The following is a 22,320-nucleotide window of genomic DNA, read 5'->3' as shown; positions in this document are numbered from 1 at the left end:
TATACACACAGAGTGCTGAGCAGGCAGCAGCTGCCTATAAGCCCTGCAGGTGATCCTCATTCATCAGCTGTCTTTTTTTTCCACGCTTGAACAGAGGCAGACAGGAAGTACTTCCTAATATCCGCGATAACACACAACTATTTTGACAATGAGTGTATTAACAAGAAGATTCATGCATTTGTGGTGATATCTTCTATAGTTTAATTGATTAACTTCAGATATTACAAAATATCTCATGAGGTCTCCTTAATGACCATGATGTGAAACTCCCTCATCAGATGATGCATTGATTCTCTCCTCGACCGAATCTGTAACGTAAAAATAACAACATGATTACATGACAGGGTTATTATGTGGTTTCCTGATGATTTATAAGCATATAGTGTTGGTTTTAATCTGCAGTCTGGGGATGAATAAGTCTCCCTCTGTGATTTGCTTCCTTATTTGCCCCCAAGATATGTTGCACATGTGCATCAGTAGCTGAGCTCTGTTCGATCTGCAGATAACGGTCCTGCATTACATCAGCGTTTTCTTTTTCCTCCTCTGCTGCACTTTCTGCTGCCAAGAATTTCCCAGCATCAAATGAACAATGTAGGGGATGAATAAGCAGCTTCTGTGGTTGGGACAGAGCAGAGAGTTTACGTTTGATTCTCATGAATGCACTAAATGTGTGCAGAAATCTAGATTTGTGTACAGTTGTAATTCTCAAAAGCATGCCGTGGCTTCATTCATTAGGCGTGTCTGTTGAATGCTGCTGATGCATACATCCTGTCTGCATTTCACGCTCAGAGACGTAGGGCTCATATGTCAGCCTCCCCGTCTCAGTAACAGCAGTATTCTCAGATGCTTCAGCTGCTATTTGAGCCGCACGAATTTGTGGACGGCCACGTTTCAGATTCCTCACCTGTTTCAGACCAGCCGCAGGAATGATTCACTCCAGAAGGGAAAACTGGAGCCGTGTAAAGCTGCATGCAGAGACATCATTCAGTTGTAATCATGATTTTTGCATTAACAGTAGATCATACGACAGCTTGTATGTGAATGATGGTGTTGTTTTCTTGTAATCCAGTTTGTGAGTGTTGAATGTGTGGTCGGTTTAGGGTCTGTATTCCTCAGCATAATCCTGTTAGAGCTGTCAGTCATGCAGGTTGATGTGGTCTGGCCACGATCCTCAGTGTGTGGCCTCCTAATTTAGCTGATGTGATTACATAATCTCATTAACCCCATGTTTCCTGAAATTCATTAAATTGACACATCCTGTCTAATCCTCCTCTCGGTGGGACGTGGTTGTTCTCTTTGTGTTGTCAGGGAGAGGGAATCAACTGGGGTGTCTTAAACCACTTGGAAGACAAGTTTTAAAACATTGCTTCTGGTTTTTGAGCTTTCCCTGAAGTGGCCAGAAGGTGGCACTGTTAGTGAAGCTACTGCCTTGTACAAGTTGCCAGAATTGGTGGATTGGTGCTATAAAGACATGCCATTACTATGATATTGGGGTTTTATTTTACGTTCTTTAATCCTGCCTAAATGGTCCTGCGGTGTACTCATTAATCTGCCTCTTATGTCTTTAAAAGCATTTTCTCCGAAAGGCGCTGCTCAATCCATTAAAAACTGCATTTTTTTTTAAACTTGTTTTTGTTTTTTAAAGTGTTCCTTCCATTTTTACTGGCACTTATTTTTAAAGAGTATGCTTTTGAAATGGTGGATATTTCACTTTGGTCCGAGCTGCATTTTTAGTAACAGTGTTTGCTTCTTTCTCTTGTGTTTTTTCTCCTAGGTAAGTGGCTGTTCCTGCCTGTAAAGCTGTTTGTGGGTTTGAGTTGGGGCTCCCTAGTGACAGTGTGCGCCAGTGGAGGCTGTGAGCTGGCACAGAACGGGTGAGCCGCTAACGCAAACGGTCTTCTGAGACCAGAGAGCTCTTATAAAATCAGGCCCTCCTCCGTCCTTGTCACAATCCTCTCGTTACTGTCCATCCAAATTAATCCCCCTCTTGTCACACAGCAGCTTTGTATGTGGCCTGGCTTTCAGATGAATACAGCTTTTATTTTGACATAATACTGATAGTGACTGGGCAGCCTGTGCCGTGGTTGTTGGTGGCATTAGAGGCTGCAGGATGCACGTCATCGTGTCTGGCGTTCTCTTTGCTCTGATGCCAAGTGAATCGACTGTATCTGATCTGAAGCTCGAGACTTGTCTTTATTTCTGTAGTCCCGTATCTCAAATGAAATCTTTAACCCCTCGGTGAGAGGATGGATTTGCTGGTGTAACTATCCATTCTACTGAAATCTAAGTCAGTAATTGTAAGTTATAAAATGCTCCTTGCCATTTCCAGAACTTGCCTGGCATGAGACGGCTTTATAAAAGCTACAGGGGCTGTTTGTTTGCCAACCCTCACCGCAGGCAAAACAGTCGACAACAGCCAGCGAGGCGCCCACCACCGTATGAAAAACATCTACTCTTTCCTCACAGGACCTCTTCTTCGCCACTCTCCTCCAGGCAAATCGTACTCACTATCATGCATTTTTCTCATGGTAGTGCAAAGTCTGGGGGGTGAAGCACTCAGTGAAAGGGCTCATTTTAAAGTCGCCCCTTTCACACTGTCACAGTTGGGTTTATGAGGAGGGCAAAGCTGATATACGGCACCCCACACATACCATGATCGTCCTGGACCAGAGAGGATTGTAACTAGGGGAGGATCATCCAGGGCTTTGCCAAAGTGCCTTTAAGTTCTTGTTATCTGGCAGTCAAAAACACCATTGTTGCACCACGTTGGATATATAACCCGTTACCATAAATTCCCTTTGGGTGATATCCTCATAGTGCAGTTGGGGACAAAGTTTCTTCTTCATCTAGTAGTTAGCATCTAAGGAGACAGTGTTCTGAGTCTGAGATTTAAGGTATGTTAATGAGCCTTGAAGCCTCCGTGAAGAAAAAGTAGCTTAAATGAGACTATGTGTGCGGTTTTGTGATTTATATTACATGACATTCCTTATTTTTGTTTTGTTTTGGAGAGAACAATCCACTTCTATCTCCATAAGCATCCCTCAAATAACTGCTTCAGCAACGGACCAATCAGCATATAGACCTGGGGTCACCAAGCCTTTTGAGACTGAGATATACCTGAAGGCTAGATAGTAATACATGTAATATTTTGGGTCCACGCTTCACCGCTAAATGTTGTTGAGAAACTGGAGCGTTTGGGAAACACCAAACAGTAGAGATCCTCAAAATAGTACTCCTGTAATAACTCAACCGCTCTCGTTCCTGTGGTCGGGTTTATATTTGGGCTTTATAGACTGGAGATGAAAGTGTGTGCATGGTAACGTGAAAAAGCCTCTCTAAAAAAATGTGCAATCCGGTCTTTTCCAGTTTGTCTGCTTTTTTTTTTACGTTTTAATCATGTGATTTAGATGGTCAGTCATGGTTCCATGATGATGAACCACTTGAGCGACTCTCAGTTCCGGGAAAGACTAACTGTTTTTGTGTGTTGCCAGGAGCGATGCTATCTATTCTGACCACTGTTCTGGCCTCGTGCATTTGCTCATATTTCTGTGGTGTGTCATGTTCCTATGGTTACAGGCATTCTTCGGTCGGCCACACCCTACCATGGGCTTTTGATGACTCACTGCAGTGGCCACACACACACACACACACACACACACACACACACACACACACACACACACACACACACACACAGACTCGTATTTCCTCATCCATGGTGTAGTTCCTCTCAGACACACACAGTATTCTTATGATCTGATTTGGCAAACTGGCAACTCGGGCAAAGTGCAGTCGTCCATTATCCCGCTTTCCAAGCCGGCCATTTTAGCTCCGTGATCTTTGAGACGAACTCGGCCCCGTCACCTTTGCACTGAGCAGCGTTTCCTCTTTACATGCTTTGTATCGTGGTGTCGACGCTGCAGCTGCTCCACGCCTCCGTGAGAAGCCTCTCAGGGTTTTCTCTGAGGTCTCGGTGCTTCAGTCAGACACGTGGCGCGTCCATTAGCTGCTCATACTGACAGACATTTTACCCCAATTGCCCTCGAGACAGCTCATGTTCAGTTGCTTGTGTACTGAACAACACTTCCAGCCTGAGTGGTGTGCAGCGCTGAAATGTTTTGTTTTTCTTTGTCCAACATCCTCATGAAGATTGAATCATGATGGACTTTCCTCAGGCCCAGACTGGGTGCTCAGTCCGCGGGTACGGGGCTTGGGAACCGAGGGTCGAGTATGGAGGTAGACTGGTAGCTAGAGAGCTGCCTGGATGCTGCAGATGTGCCCTTGAGCAAAGCAATAACCACCCCCAACATCACCCATTATTCTTTCTTCGTTTGGCTTCTTTACGTAAAACTTATTCGTATTCTCATTTTCCTCAGCATGATACACATTTCCCAGCTATGCTTTCTGCTCTTTAAAAAAAAATGTTATTGTCAATTTTTTGTCAAAATTGAATTGTGAAGATTCACGCCTCTACATATCCTGCAGGCTTGTTCTTGCTAGAGGGCAGTTTCCAGTCATGAAGGTGTGAATCCAGGGAAAGTCTGTGTTGCCCCGCTGGCCTACTTAACCTCAGCTGACTGCTTATTTATACACACGGCTGGTTTGTGTCAGCTGTGTTGTGTCAACATTAAGCCTAAATAATAAGGTTTTTGTCATCTATGTTTTCTGACAAAGAAACTCTTTAAATTGGTGGTCAACCCTACGGCCCCAAGTTGTTTTTTACTCTTTAAAAGGATGATTTTTTTCTGAGACACATCAGCGGAGAATCTGTCTGCCTTGGGTGAAATATATTATTTTGAATAAAAGATTTTTTGAATTCAGTGAACAAAAACATCAGGCAGACAGATGTGAGATCCAACTCTAGATCAGAGAAAACAGATGGAACATAGAAGAAGAAAGATGAAGTGACACCCGCTGGCTTTAATTTCACTGCAGGCCGTTTACTGTTGAGCAGAATAGCCTCAGGTGTTTATTGATCAGCATGTTAGATTGTAATCATTGTGGACTAGTCAGAGTGTTGACTACTAGATGTGTGTGTCCGTGTGTAGGACTTTTCCCAATACTCCGCTTCTAAATGTCAGAAAATGCAAAGCTGCCTTTAACGACTTGGAAGACAACCATATAGCTTTAATTACTCACTATAAAGTCTGTGCTGGAATGCAGAGAGCACTTCATCAGCCAGAGGAGTTGAATGGGTTTGTTTTCAAAATGGAGGCTCTGTCACCTTTGGTTGTGTCCATTCTCTAGTCGGCTGCCTCTTCCACCATGGCAATGAGCTTTCACCACGGCTCAAAGAGGGACGCAATTAAACGGTGTCTTCATTTATATCCAGGAAAACGTTTAGCATGCCGGTACACCTATTCATATGTAGTAGCTACACACAATGTTGTTGCTTTTTCTCTATCCAGATGTTAAGAAGTTTCCACTCAGTGTGTTAATTCCCATTTGGTTGAAAATGAATTTGTGACCACGTAGTGTTTATTTATACATTTGTAAGTATTACTTTGTGTACTCAACTTTAGTTGAGAGCTGAAGGTTGGAAAAGGTCCGATGCAGACCATTTCATTTCTCTCCATCTGCCATTTGGTGATAGCAACCAAACAAACGTCTGTTGTTGCCGTGGTTCAAAGGACAGGTAATGAAGAGCAGGTGGAATAACCAACTCAAACCAGGCCTCCAGGTTTAAGATGAATCTAAATACCACGGAATTCTTGCACTTGGAGAGAGTTTTCTTCTGGCGTGACGGATTTAATCTGCCATGCCATTTATCAAGGCTTTACCCATGCTGGCAAAGCAGCAGTTCAGCCATGTTTATGATTTGTGATTCGTTCTTTCAGATATCTTCACTTACCGCTTCAGTATATCATCATTGGCTATCAAAATACCAGGGAACTGGCAGCACATCATTTGCCTGGTTTGATCTGCAGTGGAGCCGTGTCTGGCACAAACAAATCTGCAGTGATTGTTTTAAGGTTGTCCCGGATGGGTGGGGTTACCTCCAGCTGCAGGGTTCATAGTGTGACGAAAAGGACTTTCAAATATTATTTGAACATAGTTGTATGCGGCCTACACACAAAGCATCTATTTAACTGTAAGAATTATTAACTAATACTGTTTAACCCAGGTTCTTACTAACCTTATGCCTCTTCTGCATACGGCTACTCCCTGGATTTATTATGAAACCTTGCTCCCAGTAGAGAATAGGAAATCTGTTTCACATTCATCTCTTTTGACAAACAGGGTGACAAGCAAACAGGCGAAGGGTGATTTTCATTATTACAAAACCGCTACTCCTCGAAACTAACGAGTGCTAACAGATGTTTGCACGTTTAAGTGTCAGTTTTCTCATCACTCTTCACTGTATTAGATGCCATGAACAGTCTGGGGCACTTAATGTGATTACACTGTAGCCAAATCCTAAATAAATCAAGTGAGAAGTAGGGTTAATTTCTCATAGACTTCCATACGATCAGACTCGCCCCCTGATGGCCAGTAGAGAGAATTTCAAGTTGTTTTCTTTTCTTCAAACGATTAAAACGATTGCCCTGGTTTAGCTCCATCGTGGTTGCCGCCCGACTGTAGCATTTACTTTATTCTGATATTTATTACAGGAAGAACTGAAGCTGTTCCAGGAGGGCACAGTCCCAACACCTTTTTTAAAGGCTCATAGGGAAAAATCACCATCCCCTGCAAACATTTCCAAACCTCCTCCATGAATTGTTAGCCCCGATGCCAACCTACTTTCATCCTGGACTCAGTACTGCTTTCCACTGTCGATCACTCTCAGAAGAGGCTCAGCACCAAAGAATAAAACACAGGCACAGTTGTCTTCTCTTAAGGGAAAGAAGTGACTTGATGGCTTTTCCATTTTGGTTTGCAGAGTTGGCTGGTTTGGGATGTGGGCTCTGGCTGCTGAGGGAAAAATAGCGACAGATGGTGGACTCTCTTTTTTTTTTTCCACAAGACATTCAAGAACTCTGACACAACTCCTGACCTTTGGAAGGAAATATTAGATGTGACAGTATATTGTAATGGATACCTTCAGCAAGTTTAACATAAAAAGAGTGCTGTTCATTTTGTACCGACAACGTTGCTGAAGTGACATGTTAAATACCAACGATCTTTTGCTTTTTAAAGTTGTAGCCTCGGTGTGTTGATAGCGGGTTATGTGTCGTCTCTTCTGCTCATCAGAGGAATCTTTTCATCTTCTTTCTCCCTGGTTTCACAAAAGGAGCGTTAGTTCTCCACCAGCTTTCTCAATATATCCTGTGATTCAAAGTTACCTATTACCAACCTTAATAGTTGACCAAGGATGTTACGTTGCTTTATGCTCTCCAACACGAGTAAATGAACAGCAATCAACAGGGGAGTGAAGCCTCTTTCTTTGTATTTGCTTGTTCATATGTTGGAATAGCTAATGAGATGGCGATGTGTTTATAGCTGATTCCCCATCAGCCACACAGGATACAAACCTTCTCCCTCTGATGCTTTAGGTTTCTGTTTCCATCTTACGTGCACACACCCCCTTGAATTCTCCTCCTTTCTTCCCTCTCGCTTCTCGTCCACTCGGTTTGTCTTTCGACTTGGGACTCAGAAAGGTAGGAGGGGTTGTGAACATCGCTGTTCTGCCATGCTGACTCATGATGACATTTTAGTAAAGAGATCCTTTATCAGGATCAAGCTCGTTTTTGTGATGTTACTGCATGGGACCGTTGCATGTTGAAGTGGCAGTGTTCGGAAATATTTCGAGAAGAAATTCCTCAAAGAGCTAAAAAAAAAAAACCCCATCCAAGTCAAAATGGTGGCCGGAATGATAATGCCTTTAGCCGACCTGAGGGCAATCTATGAGCTCATCTTCCGAGATGGTGTCATTGTGGCCAAGAAGGACAAGCGTCCACAATCCATGCACCCTGACGTCAAGGGTGTTGCCAACCTAAAGGTGATCTGCGCCATGAGCTCTCTCAAATCTAAGGGCTTCGTCAGGGAGACTTTTGTCTGGAAACACGCCTACTACTATCTTACCGACGAAGGGATAGCGTACCTGCGGGATTACCTGCACCTGCCTCCAGAGATCATGCCTGCACCCCTTCAAAGTGTTAGTCACCTTGCATCCGCCGACCGAGTCAAAACTTTGAAGGGCCCCACATCGTCCTTCCCAAAACCCAAGCCTGGAAGACAAATCCAGGAGGCCACGATGGATAGGCACATTTACCGCCACAAGAGAGTTGGAGAAGAGAGACAAGAATCTTGGAGGCCTCCACAGAACTTCAGAGGTTCCTACCAATGTGATGCATCAGTCGGCAGGCCCGCTGTTCAGATGAAGACCTTTTTGAAGAGAGACGAGGGTTTCTGCAGAGGAAAGGAACACCGGGAAAAAGAGGATAACCGTAAACCTTTTGGAGCTTCTTGTTTCCCTGCTGAGGACAGAGTCACCAGAGGTTCTGACTCAGCCAAGCTATCTGTTTCTTTAGGCCCACGTTGTTCAAATGTGCCAAAGTTATCAAAAGAGATCCCCACAGTGAAAGAAGTCCTGCAGAAGGTTGTTGAGGTGACTGCAGCTCATCCACCTGCAGAATGTGTGAAGATGCAGGAGGATGCCATTAAGGAGTGGCAAGAAAAATTGATCCCAGTTGTGACAAGAGGAGAAACCTCATATCTAGCCTTGGAGGTATCTGGAGAGGTATTACCTGAGGTTGAATATGTGGTGGTGGACCAGCAAATAATCCCTTTGTCTGTAAAGTTTACTGAAAATAAAGAACAACAGGACTTTAACAAGGAATGGGTATTTGAGGAAGCTGATTTGTTGACTAAAGAAATGGTTGAGTTCGGCCCTGTGACCCGAGCAGACCCTCAGTCTCATCCTTACCATGACTCAGCAACCCCTCCATCAGCCGCCACAGAAACAGTGGTGGACAGTACCATGGAGAAGACCATTGCAGAGTTTCATGTCACCTCAGAGACCTCCACCAGTGCAGCCTTTGGGTCAGGCTGTCCCGGCCCTGTAGTCCCTTCAGAGTGTCCGGTTGTTGCCCTGAAGACCACTCTGCTTCAGATAGACCAAGGCTTCCTCACAGAGGACCCTGAGACGGAGCATCAGAAGGGGTGTCCTGAGATCCTGGAAGGTTTGATCTAATCTTAGTTCTTCCTCTTCCTCCTCTCTGTCTGTTTCCTCTTGGTTTCTCCTGTCTGCAGTAGTCTATCTGAGCGTTGCTATGGGCGCTGCTTTGTGTTTGTGAGGTGGAGAGAGCGATAATTTGATCTTCCAACGATACAAGTAATGGTCTTGTCATTTTCCATACAGCTAAATAACAACCAGACTGCCGATGAGGTGTCATTTTACTGGGAATGAAGAATTGGGCCAGCCGGTGTCTTGCTTGCATCACCAGTTATGAAATCGATGCAATGTGTTTCAATGAGTAAATTATTATTTTTAAAGTTAAAGTTATCATTAACAAATATTACAAAATAATTAATATTACAATTCCTGAGTGACTTGCTCAACACTATACTGTGTCTACACAGGCAGTCAGCCTAGTATTTAATTTTAGACTATTATGACACATCCAGTGTATCCTCATGGGGAACTTGGGCTTTATCATGCTGTAGAACAGCTTTCATTACATAAAGCATGTAAATATATATATATATATATATATATATATATATATATATATATATATATATATATATATATATATATCCGGTATATATGTATTAGTTGGGAATTGAATTGAGGGCTACTTTTGCTACTTAAAGAACTCTATTTAGCTAATATTACATTTTGTAGATATTCATTTTTACTATACAAGCATTTTTCATGGATGGTGCAAAATAAATACATTGATAAATTAGAAGATATTTTAACATGTTAGATTTTGAGATTTCACTTCCTGTATAGATACTCTACACACATGTAGACATTGTTGGTATTGAGTTGTGATTCATTCTGCCATCTGCTGGGGGAAAAGTGATCTGCTTTAGCTGCTGTCCTGCTACTGTATTGCACATCATGCACGGACCGTCCTGTCATTTTCTCCTCATCTCACAGGACATGCAGATTTTTCAGTTCATTATTATGAAGACTGACCCAACATTTCAGCTTGACGATGATCGGGGATTCTCCATAAGCCACATATTTAGGGTTTTACCTTAATATGCAGCCTGCTGGGAAACTTTCCATTGTCAGGGTTGATATATGACTAAGCAGAGAGAGAGACCGGGAAATGTGAGCCCAATTGAGCCACACTCAGCTTTTCCTCCCTCATGCCTCTGCAAAAAGGGCAAAGCAGTCTGGATGAGAACATGTGGCAGTTGCCACCTTTCATCTGCCCTCCAGTGTTTTAGCCCAGCCTGCACTGAACATAAACTCCAGCATTCAAACGGACCATACTGTGTGTTTATGGACTAGCACACAGACTCCCATAGCATTAGAAGTTGCATTTATTATATAAGGAAATCGGCGAGAAACCACTTGAGCTTCGATGGAAACGAATCGCTCTCGAGACTTCATGGAGGCTTTGATTCAACACGGCCAAGGTAGGAAGTCTCCGTTGCTGGAACAGTTCTGTCTTCTTACCAAGAGGTGTCAGCACAGAAGTACTTTCTGGTGTGTCTCTGCTTGTGTAGAGGACCAGAGAGGCTGCAGCAGGTACAGCATGGGTGTGTCTGCCGCTGCCAGTGTATCAGATAACGGTCTAGAACAGGGCTTTGTGTTTCTCATTAACACATTGTTTTACATCTTCCTTAGGTTTTTTTTTTCTTTTTTTACCAGAAAATAGTGTCTGATTTATTCTGATCCCCGTGTTTATTTAGAGAATAAGTTTGAAGGAGATTATAGTTCATAGCTTTACACTGAAGACCACACCACCCACGCAGCTTGGCACTGTCTGGGATCATGTTCCCTGCTCCCTAAACCCAGGGGCTGTGGGCAGCTGGAGGGCTCCTGATTGGCTGCTTCACGTCTCACGCTAGGATAAGACTGTAATAAGTGTATACAAGGCATCACAGTGAAGTATGAGGTCTGGGTGGGCTCCCAAAGGATACACAGCTGCATAGATAACATGCCTTCAAGGTGCTCAGACTGTATGTTGCCTTGAATACATTTCTAGTTTTACTTGGTTGTCATCTGTCTGTTGGGCTGCAAGCAATGTTTGTTTTTGCTCATTTAATACAACTAACAGTCCAAAATTAGATATTTAATCTGCAGTTATAGAATTTGAGGAACTGGAATCTTTGGCATTTTTGCTGAATATCAAATCAAGTACAGTTTATCTTTAGCGTATCATAAAAGTTGCAAGAAATGGATCTCTAAAATCCACAATTATATTTACAGCCAAATGAAGCAAACATTTACATAAACACTATCTGTTGTAATTTATTGATGTTATATATATATTTACAATCAGTCAGATGTTCCAGGTCCCGCTGTCTTAGCTATTAACTAGTCATACAGAGTGATCCATATCCTGTGGAAGTGGGCTCATAATTTATCTGTTGCCAACTTTTTTATGACGTTCACAGAGAAGCCTTTGTTATTGTAGCTTGCTGGCAAAAGTCACGTTTTCCGCTCTTTGTCGAAATCCTATAAGAAAATGTGAATGTGTCCCTGGGAGGTTCTGGAGTCCTGCACATGGATTCCATCCAGTGGAGCTTGTCAGAAACCACCAGATGCTGTTTCCACTGAGGAAGCCTCACAAATTAAGTCAAACTCGCAACGCTGTCTAGTTCTCACTTCCCAGCCGAGCCTCCGGTTCTCTCTCTTTTTTTTCTCTTTTTTAGCTTGCTTTTTCAGCCCGCCCCCCTGCTTTTCAACAGAACACAATGTCGCGAGGTCAGATTTGACTCCCTGGCAGTCCAGTATTTTCCCTAAAAGTTGCGAAGGCGCAGAGCAAAGATGGACTTATGCTGCTGTTTCTGTCCAGGACCGCCGGCTGGTAGGTTTGCTTTTTTTTTACGGGGATTTTTCACTTTAGACTGTATCAGTGCATTTAGGGATGCTACAGCAGGAATAAACGTAGTTGAGTTTTTTTTTTTTTTTTTTTTTTGCATTATGCATGGCATCTGAGGACACTGCCACTCCCAGCATCAGTCTCTCTTCTGAGAAGGTTGCTGATTAAAAACATCTCTGACATTCCTCTCATTGCTCACTTACCTTTGTCCTTTGGGTAATCTTTGTCATTAGCGACTGAGGCATGAAATCAAAATATTTTTTTACACGTGACTGATGTGAAGTTTGTCTTTATTGCCTTTGCGTGGGTATGCAGAGCATGTATCGCAATATGGGAATCATTGAGCAAACCATGTGAGGAGAGTGGGAGGGGGCCGGCTCCTCCCATGAAGGAGGGCTGGAAGGAATTTATTCCAGACGTCTGTGCTGCTCCCTTGGTTTTATTCCCTTTGCCCAGTCTTCACTGGGACTAATTGCCAATTTGACAGTTTCTAAGGCTTTGGGGAATCTGGATGACATTTTAAAAACTGGGATCATATAAGGTCTCCCTCAGAATAATCTGCCAACATTTCAGCTAAAAACCACTCACTTACAATCCCCCTTTCTTCTTGGTTGTGGGTGTGCATTAGCTTCTGTTCCCGACTCCACTGTGAGGCAACTTTAAATGTATTCATTCAGCTTTGTTTGTACCCGGGTTTGTTCAGTCTGTAAGAAAGACGATTCTAAATCCTCCTCGGTGTTATTTAACGCTGTGCTCATGCCATAAGTGGCTTGAGGTGGAGGTTCTGGCGTCTATTTCTGCTCGTTTTATGGAGCACGGTTGGCATGTGGCATTGCATTGTCGTGGACGTGTGATCATGACACCGGTCTTGGTGTTGGGTTTCGGCGGTGACGCTGTTTCTGGTGCACACCGACATAGTTGTTCTGACAACAGAACGGCTGGCAGAGACGCCGTTTTGCCTGCAGCAAGATGGTTTTGATGTCTCAGCGGTGATGCAAGCTTTTTTTGGCTTTTAGAATTGTTTTTTATTAGAGACGAGTGGAAAGGGTTTACAGTTTTAGCTACTTTCCATGTACGTAGCTATTAGCTTAAAAGAACGACCTCCAATAAGGAGAAGTGCAATGGAAAAGTCATTCAGGTCGTTATTTAAAGTCGGAAACTAGAGGATTTATCGGGCTCCAGTTCACTGATAAACCTGACGTCAAAGCAACATGGCGGCACACACACAGCGAATGACCTTTTCATCATTTATCACATTGATCTGTTTTTTTTAATTGTGTTGTGAAAGTCATTCATTGAGGTTAAGTTGAAATTGTCCAGAGGAAAAACGTTTCTGATTCAAGGGTTAAGTTGAAGGGATATTTTGAAATGCTTGGTGGTAAAACAGTATGTGGTTCAGTAGGTTTTCGGGAAGCTTATAGGAACTTGACTGTGCTGTCCAAGCATAAGGAAGCAATTACAGCGACGGCGAGGGAAACCTAGTGAAGTTACATAATGAGAATAAATTGATAGCGTGGGTTATTATGGGAAGGGGAAAATGAAACTGGGGAGGCATGGTTTCAGTATAAACATTTGGAAAAGTGGGACGGAACTGGCCTTGGATGAGCTGTGACTCATGAACCACGATGGAAAATAACTGAAGGGGCTTCTTTTGGTAGAAGAAAATTCTATAGAGTGAGTTGGAAACTTTGACACTGGCTCAAAGCTGGATCTTGAGCTTAGTTGTGCTTCTTATCAAGGCTGACTGAAGTGTGTGTGTGTGTGTGTCCCTCACAAAACTGCCTCATATATTATTAACTCCTGCAGATAGGCTGCAGCGAGCCAGACGAGCAGCGAGGGCAAAACCGGCGGAGTCACTTGAGCCGCGCAGGAGGACAAAACTTCTTTCACCTTAAAGCTCCAAAGTTGCGTGTGCTGGGAGTATTAGTGCTAATTTGGAAACGAATCCAATTTCAACTAACAAAGAAGAGTGTGTAGAAGAGATAGAGAGGAATTGTTAAGCGTAAAGTACGGTGCAAACGGGGGAGGGAGGGAGGGAGATCGGCCACTTGTGCCAGAGGACTGAGTCAGAGGGAAGCGAGCCGAGGGAGGGGTGTGCTTTCGTTCTTCCCTCTCTCGTGAATGTCACGGACAACTTGGCCGCGCCGCTCGTTTTAAAGTCCGGGATGGCACCACACCCCTAGGCGCGAGGCGCTCACACCCCCCTCCACTCCCCCTCACCTTTCACCCCTCACCACCTCCCTCCCCGGCTCCTGCCGTCTATCTTCAGAAGTGGGACTCTCCACTTTCCACCAGGCCCGATGCCGGCAAAGCCCCCTGGAAATGTGTTCCCAGCCCTGGTGGTTGTGGGCCACATCGTTACCTTAATCTTAGCGTGGCAGTGGAGAGTGCGGAAGAAGCAAGGTAAGACAAAGCTGTGAATGTCATCTGCTTACTTCAGGAGAGAAACGCCGGCGCCTTAAGAGAAACGTAGATCAAAGTTTATTTTCCTGCGCAAATAGTTTTCTCGCCGGCTGTTCTCGTCCGTCGTCTCTGCTCGCTCGTGTCCTGTGTGTTTTTGTGACACACACACTCCCTCTCTCTCTCTTCCTCACTCCCCCCTCTTTTTTTCCCTCACCCGTCTGGGTTTCCTGTGGTAAGGAGATGTTGCAGTTAACCCTGTAAATGCCGGCACTAATGTGATGGCGTGGGAGGTGGAGCATTCTGGCTGACTGACTTCGTCAAAACTTTGATGCACTCTTCAGAATCAGCTTTTCTCCTCTGATCTGTCTTTGTAGGGATATAGATGAGTTGTGTGGCTCTATTAAGGTGACTTGATGAGTTTATGCCCTTGGCCAGTCGGAGTATCTTATCTCGCTGCACCTTTATTTGTCCTGTATTGTGTGTAGACTTGTTCAGCCGGTTTCTTCCTGGCATTCTCCAGTATGCAAAGTTCCTCTCCAGATACCTAACATGCTTTCTCCCCAGATAAGAATAATTAAAAAACCCTCACCCACTCACTTGCCTGAAGGTTACCTGCAGACATCTTTGTGTTGTTAATGTCACCAGACACACCTCACACAGGCTTATTGTAGTGTTGACACAGGTTGGCACAATGCCGGGGTGTCAAACACAGGCGACACACCCAGAGGGAAATTAAAGGCCTGACTGACAGCCTGCAGGTGTAGATTAAAGGTGGCAGTTGTTTCTCCTTTTGCTGGAACTATTGAGAGAAACCAGTTAATCCAACCATTCTTTTTGGACAATGGAGCAGACTAAAACAATCCCGTCCTAACTCCTCTGCATGCATGGAGCCTGCGCTTTATTATTCCAGCTGTAAAGTGTTTATAGGAGGATGCCCGCCACCCTGAAATGGTTGGTTGTTTTTGCTAAACTGAAGCCAGGCACTGTACTTTCTCCCTATCGCTCCCAGTGGTCTCGGTCGGATCATAAACCGCACAATCCTTTTCGAAGGAAGTCACGAAGGACGCACCTCGAGTAGATAAGGGTAGATGAGAGTTTGTTGTGAGCAAGCAGTGGCAAGTCATCAGAAAAACAAACGTACCATGAAAAGTTTTGATATGCAAATCGGAGAACAAAAGTGAGAAGAGATAGAATCAGGTCCCCCTCGTCTGGGTAGCAGGAGTGTGTTGTCTGTAAACAGTGCACAGCTGAAGGCTGCCGGGAAGAGTGGTTTGACTGGTAAATTGTGGGCAAACATTGCATTGCAAAACCCGCGCTATCTCTACCTTCCGTGGATTTGCATTTGAAGAGATCTGCTTTCAGCCGTGTGTTTGCCGCAGTGCAGACAATAAGTCTACACCCTGAACGCCAGCAACGGTCATATTTCCTCTTCCCAGTGCTTCTCTGTAATTGATGATGTATCCTCAACAGAGGAGGGAGGTGTGTCCATCGATTTCCGGAGAGTCTTGACACCGGACCGGTACTGGACTTGTAATGTAAACAGTGACCACATGTCCAAACATCTGCAGCGTCACATGCTGCATGTAAAGGCACAGCTGCCTGTCCACTTGTGTAACTGTTTGCTGGAGCAACAAGGTGCCTTTGATACAGTGGGAAGGTGAAAGTAGGTAAAAGGGATTTTACCCAGAGCCAGGTTTAAAAAAAGCTCACACATGGCGGGCCGGCTAATGGTAGTAAACCCGACACTGGGGACGGTGGTCTGTGTGTATCCTGGTTACGATCATAACAAACCCCTTCAAGGGGCCTCATTCTGATCCTCAAGACCTTTTTTTTCCACTGTAGGGGCTTAGATAAGGTGATTATGTGTTTCTATTAATCACAAACACTAATTGGTTCTGCCAGAGGGCTTCTGTTTAACTTGACCACCTCTTTTTCTAAATGATATTTCATCGTTGGTTTTATATTAACGGTTTTGTGCGAGGCTCTCTGAAGACTCAAAAAGATTAGAGAGCTTCATGCTCTTCACAACACTGGATATGTCTAATCCGTTCAGGAAGCCACACCCAAATCTGCACCAGCGTTCACGGAGGACCCAGACTGAGCCACACGCCACATACAGTAGGATTGGGTTTAGGATCGGGTTTAGGTTTCGGCGTGCGGTGGGCAGCTGTGACTCACCTCCCCGTCTCCTTCCACTGCGGCACTAATAACAGAGTTGATGAGGGAGGACGGCTCCGCTCCGCTTCTACTGGAAAGTGACAAAAAACATGTCGTCATTGAAGGCCGCCGAGTGCTGAAAACGAAATACGCCCTCTGTGTCCCTACATGCCCTCCGCAATACAATAACCCACGTAACATGAAGCACATTAGTGGTAAACCTCAGTATCGGTGCACCCTGCAGAGGCCGGGGCTCGGCTCAGATCTGAGTTCATTATGTTTCGGAGGGTGAAGGACCAACGACTCCGAAGTCTGCATCCCGATGTCTGAACACCCAATCCTCCATCATCAAAGGGGTTTTTAGACATTAAAGAGACACATTTAGTTTGATATAATGCAATTATTTCATTATGAATTAATGAAACAAACTAATTGTTGCCTGTATTTGTTGAAGTCAGTTCTCCTAATCAGGCTGTTGTTTGCTGCATCATTTGAGTGCTGAGATCCAGCGAACTACGCAGACGGATTTATTAGTTCTCCTTCCTTCTTTGAATTTCTCTGTCAGACACGCACTTTTTTCTTTTTTTTTTAACTGACAACATCCATGAATTTAAAAGCACATCAAAGTTAAAGTTAAATATTTTATTCAAAAAAACAGTGAAAAATCAAACAATTGCGTTTAAAAAAGTGTGTACATATGCAGTTATGTGTTCCCACCAAGATCTTTTAATTTGCTAAATAATTCTTTAAAATAAAAGCTAAATATCTGTGCTTTTATAACCAACTCCTGGGGGGAAAATGACATAATTTGGGATTTTATGCCCTGACTGGAGATGTAAAGATGACTGTCCCTTTAAGTTGAGTTATGTTGCTGGTTAAATTACAGTCTTTGCAGCCAGATCATAGACATAAAATGGATTTACTGCCTGGCGGTTTGTGCGCTGCCTTAACTTGAATATAAGCCAATAAAGGATGCTTGTGTGCGCGAAGTATTTCTTAATGTTAGGAAAGACAGGAAGAAAACAAAACTCCCATGTTGGAGTAATTTATGACTAACAGCTGTTGTACATGTGGGGGGGGGGTGACCGTGGTGATTTATCACCCGCGCGAAAACGCCGTTAAACGCGCACTCTGCCCTTTGTTAGCAGTCATTAGCCACGAAGCGGTTTTAATCATCACATGCGTCTTCCCACGACTTATTCTCGTTCATGCTTTGCATTCGGGGGGTCTGAGGGGGGGGGGGGGGGGGGGGGTTATGTAATCTGGGCAGACATCATGCTGAAGTAAGGAGAGCGTGTCGTCGTTTATTTCGGGGACGTCCCTCCCAGACGCGCTTCGATGGCACACGTCGTTAGAACCAACGCGACGACGGGCGAGGATGGATCAGCAGAGATCTCCGCGGTTCATCTCACTCCACAGAACAAAAGTGGGCCGGGCTTGTGACAAAAGTGTCTGCAATCTGACTCCTCCGTGCGGCTCGGGCAGAGAGAAGTGTTGAGGGGCTGGTTCCACTCACGAGAGACACGCGAGTCAGGGGGCGTTTTCGGGGGAAAGTCCGGTCGTTTACGCGCGGCACAAACACACACCAGGATGGCCGAGGTGGAGGACACGATGCGCTCCGCCGTGCCGTCCTGGTGCGGCGCTCTGCAGCCCGGAATCATCATACATCGACGAACTAATTACATCCACCAAATGAGCTGCGGAGAAGTGGGCTCCCATCTGTACAGTCGGATGTGCTGCGCAGGTAGGTAGCGCGCCCGGCCGCCGCTCCATCCGCGCGCGTCTGTAGTGGTGGGAGGATGTTCGGGTTGGGAGGGGCTGCTGGGTGATGATGGTGATGGTGAGCTTAACCCTTTCCTCCCCTCCACCAACAATACAGCAAGCCCCGAGGGTCAAAACAGTCGTAGCAAAGTTTGTTCTTTTTAAAATATGTATTTATTGTTTTATTAACTTTGACTGCACTTGTTTAGAAGTGGACACTAAGATAATATTATGAGCAATCTCAGCTTATTTTGCAGTAACACATTAACATAACTGCAGAAAATGTTCCCAAATGCAACCATTCTCTACAGTAATGATAATCAACTGATTTAATCAACCACATGATTGGTGGATTTAACAAGAAGTTGATCAGATTAATCAACAATGCAAAGGTAAAGGTCATGTAAACTCTCTTTGGAAGGTTTGATGTCTTCATGTTGTGAACTCAGAGGTCCGTCATCCGAAGAGGAGGACTCTGATGAGCTGTGATTAGGTTGGATAATGTTCATCGCTCCCTAGAGAGACGACCACTGTTGACACTTGAACTGTGTAAACATTCAGTTTTCAGATGGGAATGTCCCTACTGTTTTATTCCCCACTGATTACACGCTGTGAACCAACATCATTTATCAGATCTTCTTTATTTCTTATTTGCATGGACTTTGACTTTTAACTGCTGTGAGAAATGCCTTTTTTTTTCCCCTCCAGAGGTTTGAGGGTCGAAAACCGCTCCACTGTCAACAGTACGCTGTTGGACTCTTGTGTGTTTTTGCTGCGTCGTCATGGCAATCGCTCTCACAAATCACTCTTCCCATATTTCAAAGTGACTGTCCGTGAGCATGAGTCAACACTGCAGGGTCCCCGAGTGCCCTTGGACTTTCTCAACAGTAGCGTGAACTCTGACAAGGGATCCAGATCAAAGAGGGCTGTCAGCTGCTGGTTATATATTACATTGTTATTACAGATTCAGACTTTCCTGTGGGTATGCACTGCAGCTTTTCCACCAGTAGAGGGAGACAAACTCGTGTTGAGCCGTAACCTCATCTTCTCTTTATTTGTCGCGTCTGAAGATCATCAATCCGTGAATATTGTAATAATATATTTTAGACGCCACGTGATGCTATTAACATGGTGTTTTTTTATGCATACGCCCCTAAAAAAAGCATTGGAGTCATCAACCCTGAATAATTATGGAGAGAAAACATAATGAGGGAGACTTAGAGGGCAAGTAAATGCTTTGAGTTTATCCATCTGCATCTCAAAGCTGTTTTTTTTTCTTCACCGCCTATCAGCACCTGAGTTTGTTTTGAGAAGGAATACATTCCTCACAGTTATAATAACAGACAGAGCCCTGTCTTATTCTGTGATCGTGCATGCTTTCCCCCCCTTCATTGCCATCTCCGGGTTGGATCTGCCCCATAATGCCCTGGGGTTTTCATTCCTCTCCTTGGCAGACGCTCGGGGAGGACCCTGAACTGTCATACCATCACCCCGCCATCATAAACTCCATCCGTACCTGTTCGCCGGATGACACCGCCGTTCGCCATCGCATGCTGTCACTTGCACAGATGAACAGGCAGACGAGAGTTTTTGGGGCCGGGGCGGTGTTATTGCAGAGGGGCGGCTCCCCCTGTCTGCGAGGAGGGTGGGCGCGTCCTCAGGAATGCATCGACTTGAATGCGCCTCACGCCAGACCTGTCATCGTAAAACTCCTATCAGCTGTCCGTGCTCGGGCTTATCAGCACATTTTTGTCATTAACTGGGAGGGAGGAAAAATCCACCCTTCGGCACGCTGCTGTCAGGACCGCTTGTTAAAACATTATATAAATTACATCACATTGTTATTTTACAACATAACAAATTGGGTTTTAAGTCAAATCAGAACTAATCTTACTGCATCTGATGAGGTGAAGACACAAATGTACAAATGATTCATCCATAGTTTTGGGAGCTGCACATCATTTACACACATTATATAACTGCTCTCGTCCCCCGGTTACTACAAGTCAACATTTAGATCCTAGGATTTAACTTTCGGCACATAAACAGCCTATAGTGTCGAGTTGAGATCTGCCGCTTCCACATCCTCAAGTCCCAACAAGCCACCGCCCTGTCAAGGTATCAAAAACATCTCCTCCTCCTCTGTCTTGTCTCAGTTTCTGCACGGAATACCGATGCTCCCTAGGGTGAAAGGTGTTGCAGGTATTTAGGTGCTGTAGGACATGAAGGTGGGAGTGTGGAGGTGCTAGTTAAAGAACTAAACATTTTGTTCAGTTGGACAGAAGTTTACATAAATGATGCAGTAACAGTTCTCCTTTTCTTTTCACCACTCATGCACATGGACACCCACTGTGGTTAATCCACACAAAGACACAATAGCTGCTTTGTTTCTGGGAACATGTTCTGCTGGCAGTGTAGTTCTTGTCCAAGTAACTTATTCCAAATTGGAAAAGTTAATCTAAGAAAAATAATCTAAGCCAAGTGCTTCAAATAAAATGTTAGTCGCACAGCTTTTTCTCATTAGAGATCTTTAAAAGCTTCTATTATTCCTGCTGCCGGATTCTCTCTCGTATTTACGCTCACTCAAAAACAACAAACGCCCGCTGTCTCCCTCATGTACGCAGACCAACCGCCCGGTGCCGGTTTCCCCGGTAATTGTGTCCTGATGGTGGAAGAGCGCTCACGCTCGAGGTTTTTCTTGTGATTGCACCGTGTCGAGAAATGGCTGAGGACGTTGTTTCCGCTGCCAGGTCTCCTCTGTGTTGAAGAACAGGCTCTCCATTGAGGCTCTGTGGTGGTTGTGGGGCATGTCCAGCCCCACCGACGGGCCTTACCGCCGCCGACCACACTCTGGTGACCGCTAGCCTGCTCACGTGGAGTTCACTTTGGGTTAACAAGCTCCACCGGGACCGTTTCTGTACAGCTTGGTCTGACCCCTGTCTTTTTTTGACAAACAAGTCCCTTCCTTCCTCGGAAGACCACCGTTAAAGCTCCTTTTTGACCTTTGACCTTTCTCTGAAGATAATCTTCCATAAACCTTTGTCTCATCATTGTCAGCATTTTTGCTGGTTTGCTTGTTAAAAGTGACTGGAAGTAGATTCCATAAGGTTTTTACACAGAAAATATCATCAACGAAATATTTGCTGCTATTAACATGCATTTAATTTGCATGCATTTGTTTTACGACGCAAAAAACTGCTTTCAGAGACTTGAGTTCGGTGGTGTATCACTGAACATGCAGCTTTTTATATTTTAGTAAAAATGATGGGATCTTACAGCAGCACAATAAGCTCTGATGCCAGAAAATAAAATGTGAAAATTATCATATTTATTTATTTTTGGGTGCATTAAAAATTTTGTATTTTGACTGAAATCATGGCTGCCAGTGTTTTCAAATGAGTTTGAAAATGTTTAACAGTTATATCAGATAAATTGTGGTCTTTGAGCTCGTCAATCTCGAGACACAGGGATGTTAATGAAGGCCTGCATTCCCATGCATTTGGATGTAATCAGTGCAGAGGTCTGTTTGGGTTGGGGGCTGAGCGAGGGTCTTTGTTGAGGTGTGGTGGGTGGGGTCGGGTGTGCCTTACATAACAGGGCCGGGCCAGGAGGGGAGAATCTTCCCTCTCCTTCCACAGATGTGTGTGGAGTGAATGACAGCTTCTGACATTGTAGCCCGCAGGCAGGCATTTTGCAAGGGCTGGTGAAAAAAAAAAAAAATAGCAGCATAGAATGTCAGAGACAGAAAAGGGAGGAAAAAAGGGAGTAAGACTTGTGTTCAGGAACTGAATCAGTGGCTTGAACACTCCCACTTAACTACAGGGCTTCACTGTGAAGCAGCGTTCCAGGCTAGAAGAAGGAGAAGTAGATAAAGTAGACATCGCCTCTCACCTGCAGAGGCCTCTGATTGTTGATCACTGAGATAAGGGCGCCATGGCGACGGAGCTGAGATTCAGAAACTACTCCTCTGACAGTGTGGGCAGTGACGGGGTCTTCTTAGAGGACTCGATCTATCAGGGGGTGCTGAAGGCCATGGATCACAGGAAAGGTA

The 22,320-nt window shown here is 44.5% G+C and overlaps 1 protein-coding gene and 1 long non-coding RNA gene across 8 annotated transcripts in view; one reads left to right on the top strand and one right to left on the bottom strand.

The window, feature by feature from the left end:
- The window catches only part of pleca (plectin a), an 82,153-nt gene that overhangs the window by 25,761 nt on the left and 34,072 nt on the right, over window positions 1-22,320 (top strand). Inside the window, exon 1 of one of the 7 annotated variants that reach the window (XM_084031767.1) lies at window positions 11,785-11,933. The exons of 3 other annotated variants lie outside the window; for them this stretch is intronic. In XM_084031767.1, the coding sequence (XP_083887893.1) occupies window positions 11,894-11,933 (40 nt within the window). In that variant the 5' untranslated portion in view covers window positions 11,785-11,893. Of the gene's footprint in view, window positions 1-11,784; window positions 11,934-14,207; window positions 14,352-18,052; window positions 18,253-22,172; window positions 22,318-22,320 lie in introns of those variants that run through there. 3 more of the 7 variants (XM_084031764.1, XM_084031762.1, XM_084031763.1) reach the window with 3 other exon arrangements.
- LOC311027656 lies at window positions 6,762-8,915 on the bottom strand. Its single transcript, XR_014598618.1, has 2 exons — window positions 8,867-8,915; window positions 6,762-6,912 (listed from the first exon to the last, which is right to left on the bottom strand). It is a non-coding gene; the product is annotated as an uncharacterized lncRNA (long non-coding RNA).

This window comes from Eutrigla gurnardus (assembly GCF_963514095.1).
Source record: "Eutrigla gurnardus genome assembly, chromosome: 17".
NCBI lineage: Eukaryota > Metazoa > Chordata > Actinopteri > Perciformes > Triglidae > Eutrigla > Eutrigla gurnardus.
The sequence above is the reverse complement of the archived record's forward strand: the minus strand, read 5'-3'. Positions and strand labels throughout refer to the sequence as shown.